Raw genomic sequence first — 16,648 nt, 5'->3', positions numbered from 1 at the left:
GTACTCACCAGGGCCACACAGGACTGCCAGGAGTCCATGAGGGTAAGAACATCACACCTTCCTTGTGCCATGTGAAGCTCTGAGATACCTATGGACCTCAGGGTGGGGGACAATGTCTACTTCAGAAGCTTCCCTTCATGGCCATCTTCCAATATCCACACTTTTGTTAGCCTGCCAGGTTTTAGCAAGCTGCAAAGCCATGGGCCCCTGTGGGAGGTTTTGTCATCAGACCAGCTAGAACCTGCAGTGGTTACTGAGCACATCTGAGATAGTCTGCTTCCCTCTTCACACATCTAGACCCATCCAAGGGTCCAAGGCTACTACTCAGAACCCGTGCCATGGACTCCAGGTGAATGAAACACCCTTCTCATCCCTGAGAACAAGTTGACTCCTTCTGTTTATGTTCCAGGCTAGGAAACTGAGGGCCTCAGGTTCCTGACACTCTGAGCCCTGGGTCAGAGACTACAGGAGTCCTTTGCCCAGCCTGGATGCCAGCATCTTGTCTTCCTCACAGCAGCCCCAGAGTAAAAATGAAACTGAGTCAAAGAGCACAGGCTGCAGCATGGGCATTCCTTAGAAAAATGCATGAGGAACAAGAGCAGTGCTGCAGCTGTGTAGGCGGGGACAGCGTAGGCTCAGGTCCCCCAGCAGGGCCAGGGCCACTCTAACATGCCCAGCCCTCTACTTGGCTGGCACTCTGGAGTATCACTCTGGAGTATCCGCTCCACAGAGGAACTTAAGGTTCCTATATCTTCATAAAGTGCACTACACAAAAAAGTAAGAGTCTAAGTCAGTAGAACACAAAAGACAGAAATCACTACGTGGAAAGTGGAGAGGCCAGAATGGTGGCCAGGGTGCCGCAATGCTCCATGGCACTTCCTAGAATAACCATGGGCTGATGACTGGAAAAAAATAATGAGGTTACTAACTGTTCCAAAGTGCTCTTCGTAAGAAATGTTAGGCATGCCAAGTGGTGGTGGCGCACGCCTTTAATCCCAGAACTTGGGAGGCAAAGGCAGGCTGATCTCTGTGAGTTTGAGACCAGCCTGGTCTACAAGAGCTAGTTTGAGGACAGCATCCAAAGCCACAGAGAAACCCTGTCTCGAAACTGCACCCCCCACAAAAAATGTTAGGCATATGATATTCTAAGTGTTCAACTGACAGTCCATGGGTCGTTAGTGCCCTATGATAACTATGAATGCAGCCTGACACAAACCATAAATTTACTTAAAACATCATGAAATTTTTTTTGCGTCACTCCCCTTTTGGTAACTTGATTATATAGTTCTTGAGTATATACTTTGTAGTTGAAAATGTCATGTCCCAGTATCAAAAAATTAGGTATACAAATTTAATGCTATAAGTGGTATCATACCTGAAATCCAAGCACTAGAGTAAAGGAGGCAACAGGATCAGGAGTTCAAGGGCACCCTAGGCTACAGGAAACCCTGTCTACAAAAGGAGGGACAGGGGTTGGAGATGTGGTTCAAGTGACAGAGTGCCTGCCTAGTTTAAGGTCATTCTTGACTACATATGGTGTTCTAGGCCATCCTGAATACAGGAGACCCTGTCTCAAAGAAAAAGGGAAAAGCCCTCTTTAATGTTCTCAGAGCCAAAACAATATAAACAAAGACACTGTGGACAATTCTTACAATGCTCTCTGAGGCCTGCTGAACTAGAACATGGTGAGAGGCTCCCAGAACATGGAGTTCCTACCAGTGGAGCAGGTCTTACCATGGGTACACAGATACTCATATGCCTGCTCACCTCACAGATCCAGCTGAGAGCCTACAGAAAGAGGAAGGTATAGTCCCAAACCCAACAAGGTGCATGGATGGGTGAGGGAGGGTATTGGGGATTCTGAAGAGACTTTGGCTTCAGAGAATCCAGCAGGTAGCTCCAGGCAGCCACTGCCCTAGACATTCTAGACAGATGACAACCCTGAAGCCAGCATTCTGGCTCATAGGTACTTGGAGTGAGTCCACCTGCCCAGGTGCTTGTACAGGACATTAGACGGGAGGAAGAGGCTGAGGTGATGCAAGGATGTCTAGTAGGCACAGTACCTTGCGCTGGCAGAATGTGGAGCAGTAGTTAACCTTGTGGCATCCGGTACACTCACTCATGGCCTCCCGGCCACAGTTGACACATGACTGCTGCAAGAAGGACAAACCAATATCAGTGTCACAGCAGGTGCTAGTCTCCATTGCAGCGACCAAGACTAAAAGAAACACTAGGCATACCCTCATGGAACATGTCCATCTCCATGTTGTTCAGTTGTACAGAACTGGCCTCCTCCCTTTGTCTGAGTTTGCCCTGTACCATGTACCAGAACATCAGTGTCCAAGCTCCAAGGAGATTCCCCTGCAGCCATGTGGGTATAGAAAGCCTCATTTGGGGAAGTTCTCAACCCTTAGGCACACTTCCTGAGTGCTTGAGGACCAGCCTGCAAACAGGCAGTGGAGCCAACATTGAGCACATCAGGATCTCCCTGGGCCCTCTCGAGTGTATCAACTAAGGTATGGAGTTTGGGTCCTAGCATCCCCAGTGGTGGCCCAGGCTTTCCCTATACTGACATTCATTGACCGTCATTTCATTGAATCAATACTAATTGCCCATTGTTTCATGTATTTTTTTTTTTAATTACATTAGTGCGGGACAGTTACTAAACTGAGGTACTGAACACAACCTTTCAATGACTGATTCTTGTGGAATGACTGGTTATGTACGGCATTTGGTAACTGCAAGCTTGCTATCAACAACATTTTTCAAACCAGGAAACCTGAGACTGGGCTACAGGGTTGGGAAGGGCGTCCGTGTGGGTTCCTGGGTCACACAGGCTGAAGGGACCCAGGCTGGTAGGGCAATGGGCAGCAGCTTGCTGTGACCAACATAGACAACATACAGATGTGACTGTTGTGCTTACAACGCTACTCAGGCCAGCTCAACCACTCTTTTTGTGGGTTTGCTGGAAACACAATGGTTTCTTGTAGGCTCTTTTTGTGAATTTCAGCTTTGTTCCATGATCCTCACTGTGACCACCATCTTCTGACCTGTGAAATATCAGCTACCTCGTTCCCCTTAGAAAGCATGAACTGAAGATCCTGGGTACCGAGTTAGCTGCCTGGCCTCCAGCACTGACCCAAGCCTCCAGACCCTGCCCCTACCTTGAATGACTAAATACTGCAAAGAAGTCCATACCCATGTAGACAGAGTTGGTAGGCCAGAGTCAGGGAAGGCACCATAGGGAAGGGGAGGGAGTCCAGACACACAGAAGCTAACACAGCATTGGCTATAACCAGGGATCTCAAAACATCAACGAGTTCACCCTGTTAGAAATATGTGACCACAAAAATCAGTAGTGTGGGAGCTAAATCGGTCAGAAGAGTCTATAGTTACTCCTGATTCCTGTCCGGGAGAGCCCCAAGTGAACTTGCTCAGTGACCAGGTCTGCAGAGGGAGAAGAGCAAACAATAGCAGACACCCTAGTCCAGGCTGCAAGGACTGCCACTGAATACAGGGATGTGGTAAGATAGAATGTGTTCTTCCTGCTGCAGCGTCCTGTCGGTTCCACTGTGAGAAGAGGTAGCCTGAGCATGTCCAATAGATGACCTGCCATATTCTCCAGAGCTGCAGAGAACAAGAGAATGGCCAGGCCTACTTAGCTGGGGAAGCCACCACTCCCCTCCTTGTGCTGGGGTAGCATGTGTGCCCCAGACAGCCCTGAGCACAAAAATGAAGAACAGCAGTGACAATGAAACTCACTGTGGAGCTGGCAGTTGCGTTCAGAGGCAGGTCAAAGGGGTTATGATTGACACACTCATGGAGGACAGCCTGTGACAGTCACAGGGACTCTCTGTACTAATTCTGCAGCATTTCTGAAATAATGGAAGATGACCCCCAAGATCAGTTTGCTTTCTCAGAAACAACCTCCCACCATGCCAGCAGAAGTGTACATATACCCCAGTGATGCCCATCTATGTTGCCAGAGTGACCTGAAAAAAGACCCTTCTGAGCTTCCCAGAAAACTATGGAAAACCTCTGAACCAGTGAGTGGCTTTCCATGAATGGCCTCAGCAGAAAAGGATCACCACAGTGATCTTCAGGAGAGGCCACAGCACTGCTTCTGGGGCATGTGGTCCAAAGAACAGGCCCAGATATGAGGCTGTAGTCTCTAGGGCATCATGGCCCCAGCAGCATGGATACCAACTGCCAATAGGCAGAGTCTTTGGCCTCTGCCTCGGAAAGAATGGGTACCTAGGCCCCGTGTCCACTGGCACAGCACCCAGGCCAGCTCCAGCATCAACTTACAATAAGGCAGGAACATGAATATTGGGCAGCAATGCCACCAACTGCTCTAGGCACCACTCATTGCTAAGTTATACAGACTGCACATCATAAGTAACTGAGCAATTTCTCATAAAAGATCCAAAGAAGACGAAAAGACTACCTATAAAATACTCACTAATTCTGAATCGCTCAAGGAAGAAGCTCAATAATGTTATTTGCCATTGGTTCTGCAAATTAAGTCTGACTTGAACTTGGGAGCTGCATATGTATGGGGTGGTTCAATGCCTTGTCCCTAAACATCTAGCTGTAGGTAGCCTGGAACTCACTTCATAAACCAGGCTTGCCTCAAACTCAGAAATCCACCTGTCTCTTTGTTCTCGACTTCTTCTTTGAAGGCTTTCGGTTTTTTGTTACATTTACTTTTGTGTGTCTGGGCATACACACATGGTGCACACGTGGAGGTCAGGGCACAGCTCGCAGGAGTTGGTCCTTTCCTTCCACCATGTATGTCCTAGGCATAAACTCAGGTCATCAGACTTGACAGAAAGCATCTGTGTTAATCTCACTGCCTGCTTCATCTCTTTTAAGAAATAAGTAATTACAGTCCATTTTCAGTGTGAGATGCACTGGGCTCAGCCGAGAATCACAGATAACCAGGAGGCACTAGGACCCTGTCCTCCCTAGCTGGCAGCTGTTGCCTGCATGTCTAGGCTCTCAGTTCATCCTAGGGTTGAAAAGTCACAGGTAGTCTGCTATGGGACTGAGTCTGTGGATCATAAAGGAGAGACTCTGGAACCCCAGGACATATACTAGATAAGGCTTTGTGTCCTGAACCAACAGGGGGAGCAACCTTTTTTTTTTTTTTTTTTTTTTTTTCCCTCTGAGACAGGGTTTCCTGTGTAACAGCTGTGGCTGTCCTGGAACTCATCTTGTAGACCTCACTGAGATGCACCTGCCTCTGCCTCCCAAGTGCTAAGACTAAAGGCGTGTGCCACCACCACCTGGCTGGGGAGCAACACTAGACACTAGAAAGAGTGTACCTCCCTGGAGGGCCCAGCTAATGAGAAGTTCAGGGTGCAGCAGTGACCTGCTGGCCTGGCACTACAGTGATAATACCTAGCCTAATCCATCCTTTGACTGACCAATACCTGCTGCCCCACCCACCATGTGAACTTTGCTTAGGAATTTCTCAAGAAGACAAAGGTCTATGAAAAACTTGATTCAGGAAGCCTGGAAAACTATGGTACCTATGATTTGAGTCTTTGCACATGGCACTGTCTTTTTGGAAGCTTCATTCAAGTTGTTCTGATCATCTGGTAATCAACTGGCTAAAGTGTAAATATAGAGAAAAATAAAAAAATGTCCTGGGCATAGGGAAAGGCACTTCAGTTCCTTGAAGCTGAGGGCCCCGGCAATCACAATGGCTAAATTCATTCTTAAAGTGTTTCTGAGTTTTCTTTCCACACACCTGTGTGAACCCACACCGGCACGGAGATATCCACAACATCAGGAGCACAGAAATGCAACCTGGACTATTTTGCAGCAAATCTGCACACCAGCTATTTTTGTCTTTTGTCTAGGCTAAGGCCTGACTTTGCAATGCAAAAAAAAAAAAAAAAAAAAAAAAAAAAAAAAAAAAAGAAAAAAGAAAAAGAAAAAGAAAAAGAAAAGAAAGTTTCACTCTTGCTACTCTGAGTCTCCTGTACTCTTATTATGAAGTAAGGGTTTTTGTTTCTCACACCTTGACCCCAAGGTCTTACAACTAAGATATAGATGATGGCCCAGAGAGCTACTTTGGATCTCTGACCAGCCCTGTTTCTGCTTAGATCCTCAGATACATCTGCTCATGGCACCCCAGTGCAGGTCCACTCCATCTCGTCTCTCCTGCTTCTGAACGACCCCTCTCCACTGGACAAGCTGCAGGTAACATGGTGACTCAGGAGGAGCGCTTCCAATTGTCCTCAGAGGACACAGAAGGAAGAGATGCTGCACCCCTACCCCCAGCACCTGCTTCAGAAGTGCAGTATGGGCCAGACTAGGGTAAAGGACACTCTTCCTTTCAGACACATGCAGGCAGGATGCCAAAGGCTCCTTTTCCAGCACCAAGGCCTGTTCCTTTAAAGCAGCAGCTCTACTTCTGCAGGCTTGGCCTCCACAGGTTACACAGAGGACAAGAGGGAAGCAGTGGCTGGCACCTGTGCATTGGAAGAACCTGCCAGAGACTGGCTTACATGTATGCCTGAAGCTTGAGAACTAAAAGCAGGACAGCTGTGTGCTGGCTGAAACAAAACCAACCAATTATACCACATGGGCCAGGCTAGAGGCTCTAATGGATGAGTGAATGGGCCAGTGGACATTCATCCTGAATGGACAGAATCCTAGAGGTTGTTCCTACAGTGGTTGGTCACTGCAGGTGCTGGCCATGAAAAAGGAGTCTTGAGCATCCTCCCTCAGCACCACTGACAGAGCATGTTCCAAGGAGCTGGGCTCAACAAGTGAAGCACAGAACAGGCAACTAAGACAAGATGACAGTCTCGAATCCACAAGATTCATAAGAAAGCAGGACTGCCAGCAGAAACAGACCAAGAGGTTGGATTAAGAGCATCTAATTGAAGGCAAGAGCAAATGAAACCACCATGGATTTCTCTTCCCAGCTGCCTACTAGACGCTAAATTGAACCCCCTAGAAAAGGCCATGGCTGGCTGAGCTGGCTGTAAGATGGGAACTTGCTATGTAGCCCTGGCTTGCCTTCAACTCATTCCCTGTTGGGATTAAAGGTGTGCACCACCACTACATCTAGCCTTTTGTCTGTGCCTTTCTATCCCCTGGGCAGGTGTAAGCACTAATTGTCTCACAACCTAGTCCCTATGGATAGCTCTTTCCTGAAGCTGAGGCCATCATTTCCAGGCTGTCCCACTGCTATACAGACAAGTCCCATCAGGAGTTTCTTAGGGACTCAGGGATGAACGGTGGCATCTCTGGTCAGCAGCCAGGAAGACAGTAGTGGAGGGCCATGCTCTTGCTCTGGGACTGTCTTACTCAAGTGAATGTTAAGTTTATTCCGGAGAGGGCCAGAACAGCCCTCCCTCATCAGAGTCTGAGCAGTAGGGCCTTCACCAGGCCACTCCTGCACTTATACCTTCGAATTGCTCAGCAAGTGGGCAAGTTGATATAAGACCCTGAAGCTACTCAGCCAGCTTGGTTTCTGTTGGACACAGTGCCCTTGACAGGCAAGGGCATCTGCTTTTCCACCCTGTTTAGTCTCTGCAGACCTAATTACAGAGACACACATGCAAATTTCTCATTGTTAAAACTGGCATACATACACACAAAATCCTGGAATGACTTGCTTCAGCTAGGTTAAATTTGATCTCTTTTAAAATTCCAAATAAAATGTGAAAGCTGGCAGCCTTATAACCCCTGCAGCTGTGTTAACTCTGCACTTTCTCCTGAGAGCCCCTCAGGGAGGCTTCTCAGCTTGTCCTAGTCCATGTGCCCCAGGTGGAAAGGCTTCCAACATGGTATTTCTACTCAAACACAAGCCTTCTTTGCCTTCTGAACCTCTGTTTCCTACCATGTGATCACAAAGGACTACTTGCAAATAAGACTTTGATGGCATGGGAATGTTTTTCAGAGAGTATGGGCTCAGAGAATGCAAACTTATTTTAATGCCAGTTGGTGGGTTTAGGTGTTAGGGTTTCAGCCAATCTCTCAAGAAAATTCACACTTAGCTGGGGGGTGGTAGCCCAAGCACTCGGGAGGCAGAGGTAGGCAGATCTCTGTGAGTTTGAGGCCAGCCTGGTCTCCAGAGCATGGCACCTCACAACTGTCTGTAACTCCAAGATCTGACACCTTCTCACCGACATACATGCAGGATATAGACATTTGAGTGTGGGTTGAATTTTGCCTTGATTTAAAAAAAAAAAAAGTTCAAAGCACACAGAAAATGTTACTCGTCATTTATCTTTGGGAAACCAATGTGTGGGATGCATTGGGCCCTCATGGTAGAGGAAGCTGCAGGAAAACATGGTGACTACATGGTCACACCACCTTCCCTGGCTTACAGGAGACAGACATTGCCAGCAGCAGATGGAAACTGTGTGTGCTTATGCGTCAGAGCCACACCAAATGACACTTTTCCAAAGTAAAATATGAGACATGTCTTACTACTGAATGTAGAAACATCTATGAATACCATGCATTCAAAAATAATGGTTGGCATATAGAAAAATGTCGTCCCTGCTGAAATATGCCAATCTTACACAAACTGTTTTATCAGTGTCTGCCACCTTCATTTTCTGTTATTTTCCAGATTTCTCTTCTCAGGGACAGTGGGGCAGTGAGCTTCGAGAGCCAGCACAGGAGTCATGCTATCCCAGGGCCTGGGGAGGAGAATGGATACAGCCACAGGTCTGAGCTCACATTACCTCTTTCCGCTCTGCATCAACCTGCATTCTGGCCTGTGTCACAGCAGCCTCCCTGCAAGAGCTTGCCTGCTTGGCTTGTTCAAACAGTGTCTTCAGCTGCTGGGCTGTGCTGAGCAAGGAGTTGACCATCTCTTCCAGGTACAGCCAGCTCCGCTGTTCTGACATCTCCAGCCCACTGACCACGGTAGGAGAAACAGCTTTGGTGGGGGTCGAGGGTGGCACAGCCAAGGCAGGAAGGGATGTCAGAACTGGAATACACAATGTGGAACAAACAAGGGGTCAGTGACTTCCAAGTTTCATTACAGCCTGAGGTGTAAGAATAGACAGGTGGTGAGGGGACACACTGGTGATGAAAAAAGTGAAAGGAAAAAGATGAAAAGGTTCTGTCCCTACTCCTTATTTACATTCCAACATGTCTAATGTTGTCAGCCAAAAGCCCTCCCCAAGGGCCAATCACTTCCAATGTGAGACCTAGAGCAGAAGCTCACAGACAAGAGAGATAAATGGCAAGAGAGACACCCAGAGGAGGGGTAGCCATGAAACATGGAAGGAAACAGCCACGGGACAAGCACATGAAAGGCAGGGAATGGAGACTCAACCAGCACTGCACACAGGAAAACCAAGGGCTACCCGGAAAGTCTCTCTGGAGTCGGCAGTCAATATGGGGGGTATTAAGGATAATAGGAGTCATGATTCTCACAACTGGAGAGAAAGCCACCAAGATAGAGAGAAGGGACCAGAACATAATGTGACTTTATACTCACTAGACACTGTGAACTAACTCCCCCTGAAGGTAGGTCTAGAATATAGACTTGTGTATAGATGCAAAGCGTGTTCTACCTTGGTATACCTAATAGACACACTCTAAGAGCCATGAATACCAACATGGCACAGCTTCTGTGGGATGCTGTTTCTACTGCACAAAGCCTCTTTCCAATTCTCACTGTGAACTGTATAAGGCACACAGTCATCACAAAGCCAGCACTCAACAGTTCCAGGCCACTGTGACTCAGGCCAGATACACCATTGTCTTCTGAAAGGCAAGGGGAATGCAAACTTTGGGATGAAGGCTGGTAAGAGTGCTCAGTGAGGAAAGCACTTGCACACATGCACAAAAACCTGAGTTCATCCCAGCACTCAGGAGGCAGAGACAGGCGGATCTCTGTGAGTTTGAGGCCAGCCTGGTCTCCAGAGTGAGTGCCAGAATAGGCTCCAAAGCTACACAGAGAAACCCTGTCTCGAAAACAAAAACAAAAACAAAACCTGAGTTCAAATCCCAGGAACTCTGTAAAGGCTAGATGTGATAGTGAACACCTACAATCCCAGCATGCTGAAGGTGAGATGTGAGGTTAAGGCAGGAGATTCCATTCTGGAGTGTAAGCTATCCTGGCATAGTCAGAGGAAAAACAAGAGCTCTTGAGTCAAATTAGGTGTAGATGAGGACTGATATCCAAGGCTGGTCTCTGACCTCTACACGCACATGTTATAGTGCACCAAGACATCATGTGTCCACACTCACATACATACAAATGTGTGTAAAAACATACACAATAGGTATGGTGGTACATGCCTTTAACTCCAGCACTCAGGAGAGGCAGGTGGATCTGTGAGCAGACCAGGCCAGCCAGAGCTATCCAGACCCTATCTCAAAGTAACAAGAAGAAGGAACACACACACACACACACACACACACACACACACACAAAAAAAAAAAAACAAAGAGAAATGAAAACTTGGGATGATCCTCAAGTGTCTGGTTAAGGCAGAAAGTAAGAAATTCCCTGCAATGAGGGGCAGGTGAACACAGAGGCCACCTATGGGCTCCTGCTGCCTCCTACAGGGTTCCAAGTATGGGTGTATGAGCAGCTATCAGAAAAGCAGCAGTCATGACCCACACATTAAAACAGGAAGCCCCATGTCCAGGCCTGTGCAAAGTGTGATGAGGTACTGTAGACATTTGTGGACTGAGGAACCTCCCATGAGACTTCCCGACGCTCTCAGGTGTCCTGGTTACCCTCAGTAAGAAGCTGTCCCTATCCCAGGTCTGCACCATCACTGACAAAGACACAAAAACCCATGCCATAACAGCCAACGTCATAGTACCAGAGTAAGGGACATTCTACATGACAGCTATTGGTAACCTCCAACAAAGTAGGTGAAAGGCCAAGTGTCAAGGGGACACAGTTCAGTAAGCAAGTCACTGGGGAGTGGTCCCTGGTTCATGGGTGAATAGTAAATGCTTACCTACTTAATTCTTGAGTTTCATACAATCTTTTTTTTTTTTTTCTTTTTTGGTTTTTTGAGACAGGTGCTGCAATTAAGGCATGGGCCACCACAGGTTGGCCATACCATCTTTTCTGTGTATGTGTGTGTGTGTAAGAAACAAAACAAAACAAAACACTGAAGTGTGCTGGGTGATGTCTGCACTACTATTAAATATTTAGGGGATAAAAAATGCTGGGTGAGCAGAACAGTGGTGGTGCACGCCTTTAGTCCAAGTACTCGGGAGGCAGAGGCAGGCAGATCTCTGTGAGTTCGAGGCCAGCCTGATCTACAGAGCGAATTCCAGGACAGGTTCCAAGGCTGCAGAGAAACTGCCTCAAAAAACCATAAAAAAATATTTAGAGGGTAAAGTTCTTTATGTTGTATTTATAACTTTTTTGAATATTTAAGGTTCTTTCTTTCTTTCTTTCTTTCTTTCTTTCTTTCTTTCTTTCTTTCTTTCTTTCTTTTTTGGAGACAGGGTTTTTCTGTGTAGGCTTGGCTGTCCTAGAACTTACTCAGTGGACCAGGCTGATCTCAAACTCATAGAGATCTGCTTGCCTCTGCCTCCTGAGTACCATGATTAAAGGCGTGTGCCATCACCGCCCAGCCAAAACATTATTTTAATGTTATAAAATATCTGTGGTCTCCTGCAAGCTAAGTGCCAAGATGAGCAGTAAAGGACACAATCCACCCAGGGCGGGACAGAGTCCAGCCTTCAGCAGAGACAAGCGAGGAGGCTGAAACCAGTTGTAAGAAGTGGAATATGCCTGAGTCTTTTTTTTTTTTTTAAGATTTTATTTGTTTATTATGTATACAACATTCTGCTTCCATGTATATCTGCACATCAGAAGAGAGCACCAGATCTCATAACGGATGGTTGTGAGCCACCATGTGGTTGCTGGGAATTGAACTCAGGACCTCTAGAAGAGCAGTCAGTGCTCTTAACCTCTGAGCCATCTCTCCAGCCCGGTGCCTGAATCTTAAGGATGGAAGAGCTCAGATAGACAAAAGGGAAGATAATGTGAGCCAGGCACAAGCCTGGTGGCACACTCCTTTAATTCCAGTACTCAGAAGGCAGAGGCAAGTGTATATCTGTGAGTTCAAGGCCAGCCTGGTCTACAAAGCCTACTAGTGTCAGGACAGCCAGGGCTGTTACACAGAAAAAGTGTCTTGGGGGGTGGGGCTCGGAGAAGGAAGATAATGAAGCAAGCAAGAGAGGGGAAGGAATTTTATTTTAGTTTAGTTTCAGCTCTTAGTGGACAAGTTTCTCATGCTGGAGAACATGACAAATATAAAAAACAAATGTTCATCAGCAGGAGACAGTTCAGGTAATATTTTATCCATCAAACGTACCTTTAAAAAGTACACTGACATAAAATTTGCCCAAAATGTGCTGCTAAGTAGAAAACCAAGGTCAAGCTGCCCACACAGAGAGGGTTATCTCTGCTCTCAACTACAAGGACACAGATACTGGCACAATCCCTGTGGTGGTTTGAAAGAACATGGCTCCCAAAGGGAGTGGCACTTTTAGGTGGTGTAGCTTTATTTGAGTGGGTATGGTCTTATTGGAGGAAGTGTGTCACTGTGGAGGCAGGCTTTGAGGTCTCATATATGCTCAAGGCACACCCAAGAGAGACAGTTCACTTCCTGTTGCCTTTGAATCAAGATGAAGGACTCTCAGTTCCAGCACCATGTCTTCCTGCATGCTGCCTTACTTTCTGCCATGACAATAATGGACTAAACCTCTGAACTGTAAGTGAGCCACCTCAATTACATGCTTCCCTTGTAAGGGCCATGGTGTTTCTTCACAAGAATAGAAACCCTAACTAAGACAGTCCCTCACACCAGTCACAGCTTGATCCAATTCCATGGTTTGTCAAGGCAAGGAGATAGCTTGCTCACACATTTCTGCTGGGGTGGACATGACAATAGCAACACCCGGTCATTTCATACTGTATGGAAGTAGCCTGATACAAAAAAAAGAAGCTTTACACATACGTGAACAGCATGGTTGTGTCCAATAAAACTTTATTTACAAACATAGGCAGAAGCCTGGACCTTGCCAGCCCTAACCCAGCACTTCCAAGAGAAAAAATGAATATATCAGCACAAGCCCTATTTCACTCACAGGAAGCAGTTCTGAGGCTGGGGCATGGGTCAGAGGTAGAGTACTTGCCTAGCATTCATGAAACCCTCCCTGGGTTTCATCTGCAGCACTACAAAGAATAAAAAGCAGACAAACCACAATTCTGAGGACAACAGCTTGCATACACATGAATTCTTTTATACTCACCAATTTTGGGATGTGATGTTGGCAATGCAGCTTCTGGAAACGGGGCAATCTGGCAGCTGTCCTGATAACCAGGGTAGTGGGGTTCAGGGTGGCCAACCCTGCAGGGGGGCTGCACACCTGCCTCTTGCACTGTTAGTGAGAGAGAGGCAGATAGCCTCAGCACCTTGCTATTGGCACAGCAGGTTTAATTCCATGTGTCTATAGCTGCATACTCAATGCAGAGATACTGTCCCTGTGCACTTTGAGCTGATGACACATTGTGACTTGGGTGGATGAAACAAAAGATAACATCATGTACTTTGCTAACATGACTCTTTAGAATATTTAAAACTACAGATGACTGGAATTGTTCCTAGTGGCTAGCGTCAGCCTAAAGCAACATCAACAAATGCTACGCCATCTCCAGCTCTGCGTTGGTCACAGTGCTATTTCTCCATTACCCACCAAGCTTCCACCAAGATCTAGCCCTGCTCAAGGCCCGTGCTGAGGAGCCAGGCAACAGACACTGCCATAGGCATGGGGACATATCAGACAACCTACCTGTGGCTCCTGCAAAGACATCACCTTGAGCTGGGCTCTCAGAGATGACAGCAGTGGCCTCTACAGTGGATGCTCGGTCAAAGGTTAGTGCTCCAGAGGTAGTGATCTGTCCTGAGGGTGTCACAGTGACTGGAAAGGTAAAAGGCATTTTACTCATGGCCAGGCCAGGCACTTGGCCTGAAGTATGCACTGTTCCTTGCCAAGGTGCAAGCTTCAGAGAGATCCCAGGAGCTAGGCCAAAGCAGACAGTGACATACCCCACACATGGTATGACACCAGGAAGTCCGTGACCTTGGCACCTAAGAGAGACAGCCAGACATGGCAGGATTCAGGTTTGTATCTACACTGCCAAGTCTGACTGTGGGGCCATGAATCTGCGCTCCAGACATAAAGTAAAATGTAAATTAACTTTAAAACACTTCGCAGTTCGAATCAAAGAAAAAGACTTTGTCAGACTGTCTCAGAAATGAGAATCCCTCTGATGGGTTAAGGTGGAAAAACAGGACCACATCTCAGCAAAGCATTGCTCTGCAGCACTAACACTCACAGGTGGTGGCCGCTGTGGCAGGAAGCAGCGTGATGTTCTTGGGGGAATCCTTCTTGACTGGAGTTGTGGGTAGTTCATTCTCTTTCTTGCGCCTTTTGTAAGGTACGAAGAGCCTGACTGGGCCACTCTGGGGAGAAAAGTAAAGCTGACCAAGGACAACATTTGAGGGTTTACAGTGCCTGCTTCCCACAGCTTATCAAATTAGTGAGTCTATTGGTATTGTAGAGCGCGGAAGCCCCCTGAAGCCCTCAAACTGGCAGAGAAGACATTTTCAGAAGAAATGTATCAACAGCACTGCGGCCAAGCAAGAACACATCCTCCACATCTGGAGCTTCAGATTCTTAGAAGAAAGGAAGTGGGGCCAAGTAAAGGAGAACAAGGAAAACCACGGCCTGAAATAAAAACCGTCCGCAAAGAGGAGTCACTCAGAGCCATCTATAGACACAAGGAGCACTGGCAAGTTGGCATGGTACAGGCCTGTAGTCTCAGCAACCAAGAGACAGAGGCAAGATGATGCCATGAGTTCAAGTCCAGCCTGGGTTACAGTGTGAGACCCTATGTCAAAAATAAAAGGCTCAGGCCGAGCAGAGGTGGTGCACGTCTTTAATCCCAGCACTGGGAGGCAGAGGCAGGCGAATCTCTATGAGTCTGAGGCCAGCCTGGTCTACTGAGTGAGTTTCAGGACAGCCTGCAAAGCTACAGAGAAACCCTGCCTTGAAACAAACAAACAAACAAACAATTCAGGGTAAGGAGTAGTAGCACATGCCATTAATCCCAGCATTCAAGAGGTAGAGGCAGGTGGATCTCTGTGAGTTCAAGACTAGCCTTAACTATATAGTGAGTTCCACGACCATCCAGAGCTACATAGGGAGACCCTGCCCTGAAAAAATAAATAAATAAATAAATGAAAATAAATGCTGGGCAGTGGTGGAGTACACCTTTAATTCCTGCACTTGGGAGACTGAGGCAGGCAGATCTCTATGAGTCTGAGGCCAGCATGGTCTACAGAGAGAGTTCCAGGACAGCCAATGCTACACAGTGCAACTCTGACTCAAAAATAAATAAATAAATAAATAAAATAGACAAAAAGCTCAGTAGTGGATGACAGCACTTGCAACCAAACCTACCAAGACTGGAAACCTGAGTTTGATCCCTAACACCCTACCACATCAATCATTAACTAAGAAAACTAAGAAAACTTTCTGGGCATACAGACATGCCCAGAAAGCAGTCCAGCTGAGGTAATACTTCAACTGAGATTCACTCTTCTAGGTTTGTTAACAAAAATTACCCAGCATATGTCTCCACCTGGTGGGTGCTGCCGTCACAGGTGTGTATAATTTATGTGGTACCAGGGCTCGAACCCAGAGGCTTTGTGCATGCTGGGAGGACATTCTACCAACTGAGCTAAGGCCCCAGCCCTCCCCTCCTCCTTTGTGCTGCACTTCTCCTAGCTACGGCTGCTATTTGCTGTTGTGCTGTGTGGTCTATGTTTCTTGCTCATCTCCATGTCTTAGTTTAGTTGAGAACCAGACCTTACAGGCGACACACTGTGGCAGCAGTGGGTATTGACAGCCACCATCCCTGGCTTTTTGCCTCCTGTTTGTTGGGAGGCCATGCTGTTTGGCTGAAGTGTCACCAGCAGGGTGTTGTGGTCTCTGAGAGTTCAACCTGGGTGTGCAGTTGTCTCAGATAAAAGTAGGCCTCTGACTGACTTCTCTGCTAAGCTGGTGCCTAGAGTAGGGTTCGGGAGTCCCTGACAGATCCTGGCATGTCAGTTATCTGAGAGGTTAATCTATGGGTCTTCGAAGGCAAACCTCGGGCCTGCTCTCAGTCTGAGAAGGCTTTTCCTGGCTGCTGCTTTTCTTGGTTCTCTCTAACTGATGCAAGGCAGCATCTTGCTCTGATGTGGCTACCAGTTTTCCCACTGTTCCCAGAATAGTCTTGGCTTTGGACATCCTTATAGTCTTCTAAAACAAAGTCAGTTCATTAGAGGAGTCATAGTTCATTATCAGCATGGCAGCCCAGCTGTGTGAACAGGGGTTAAGGCAGGACCCATCACAATTTGGAAACTAGCCCTAGAAACAAGCTCAGCTGAAGACATCAAGCAATAGGCTCAGCCAGCCTGATACAGAGGGCTGAGGTAAGCAGTTTTACCCTAGCACTGGTTGGGAAGTCACTATAACCCACAGCTGTTAGGTGAGCAAGGCTATAGCCTACCACTGTGAGGTAACCTATCCCTGGATAGGGAGCTGAGGGAGAAGGATCAATCTTGAGAGGAGCCTCTCA

General features: G+C 47.2%; 1 protein-coding gene across 9 annotated transcripts in view; it reads right to left on the bottom strand.

Moving 5' to 3' along the window:
- The window catches only part of Deaf1 (DEAF1 transcription factor), a 30,580-nt gene that overhangs the window by 3,560 nt on the left and 10,372 nt on the right, over nt 1–16,648 (bottom strand). For 5 of the 9 annotated variants that reach the window (XM_035442110.1, XM_027408959.2, XM_027408955.2 and 2 more), the window contains 5 exons: nt 14,360–14,504; nt 13,813–13,941; nt 13,273–13,401; nt 8,715–8,962; nt 2,064–2,153 (listed from right to left, as the gene is read on the bottom strand). In XM_035442110.1, coding sequence (XP_035298001.1) covers nt 2,064–2,153; nt 8,715–8,962; nt 13,273–13,401; nt 13,813–13,941; nt 14,360–14,504 — 741 coding nt within the window. Of the gene's footprint in view, nt 1–2,063; nt 2,154–3,396; nt 3,628–3,762; nt 3,876–8,714; nt 8,963–13,272; nt 13,402–13,812; nt 13,942–14,359; nt 14,505–16,648 lie in introns of those variants that run through there. The other 4 variants (XM_027408957.2, XM_027408960.2, XM_027408958.2 and 1 more) reach the window with 3 other exon arrangements.

The sequence above is a fragment of the Cricetulus griseus genome, chromosome 3 (assembly GCF_003668045.3).
Source record: "Cricetulus griseus strain 17A/GY chromosome 3, alternate assembly CriGri-PICRH-1.0, whole genome shotgun sequence".
Taxonomy (NCBI): Eukaryota; Metazoa; Chordata; class Mammalia; order Rodentia; family Cricetidae; genus Cricetulus; species Cricetulus griseus.
This window is presented reverse-complemented; position numbering and strand designations above follow the sequence as displayed.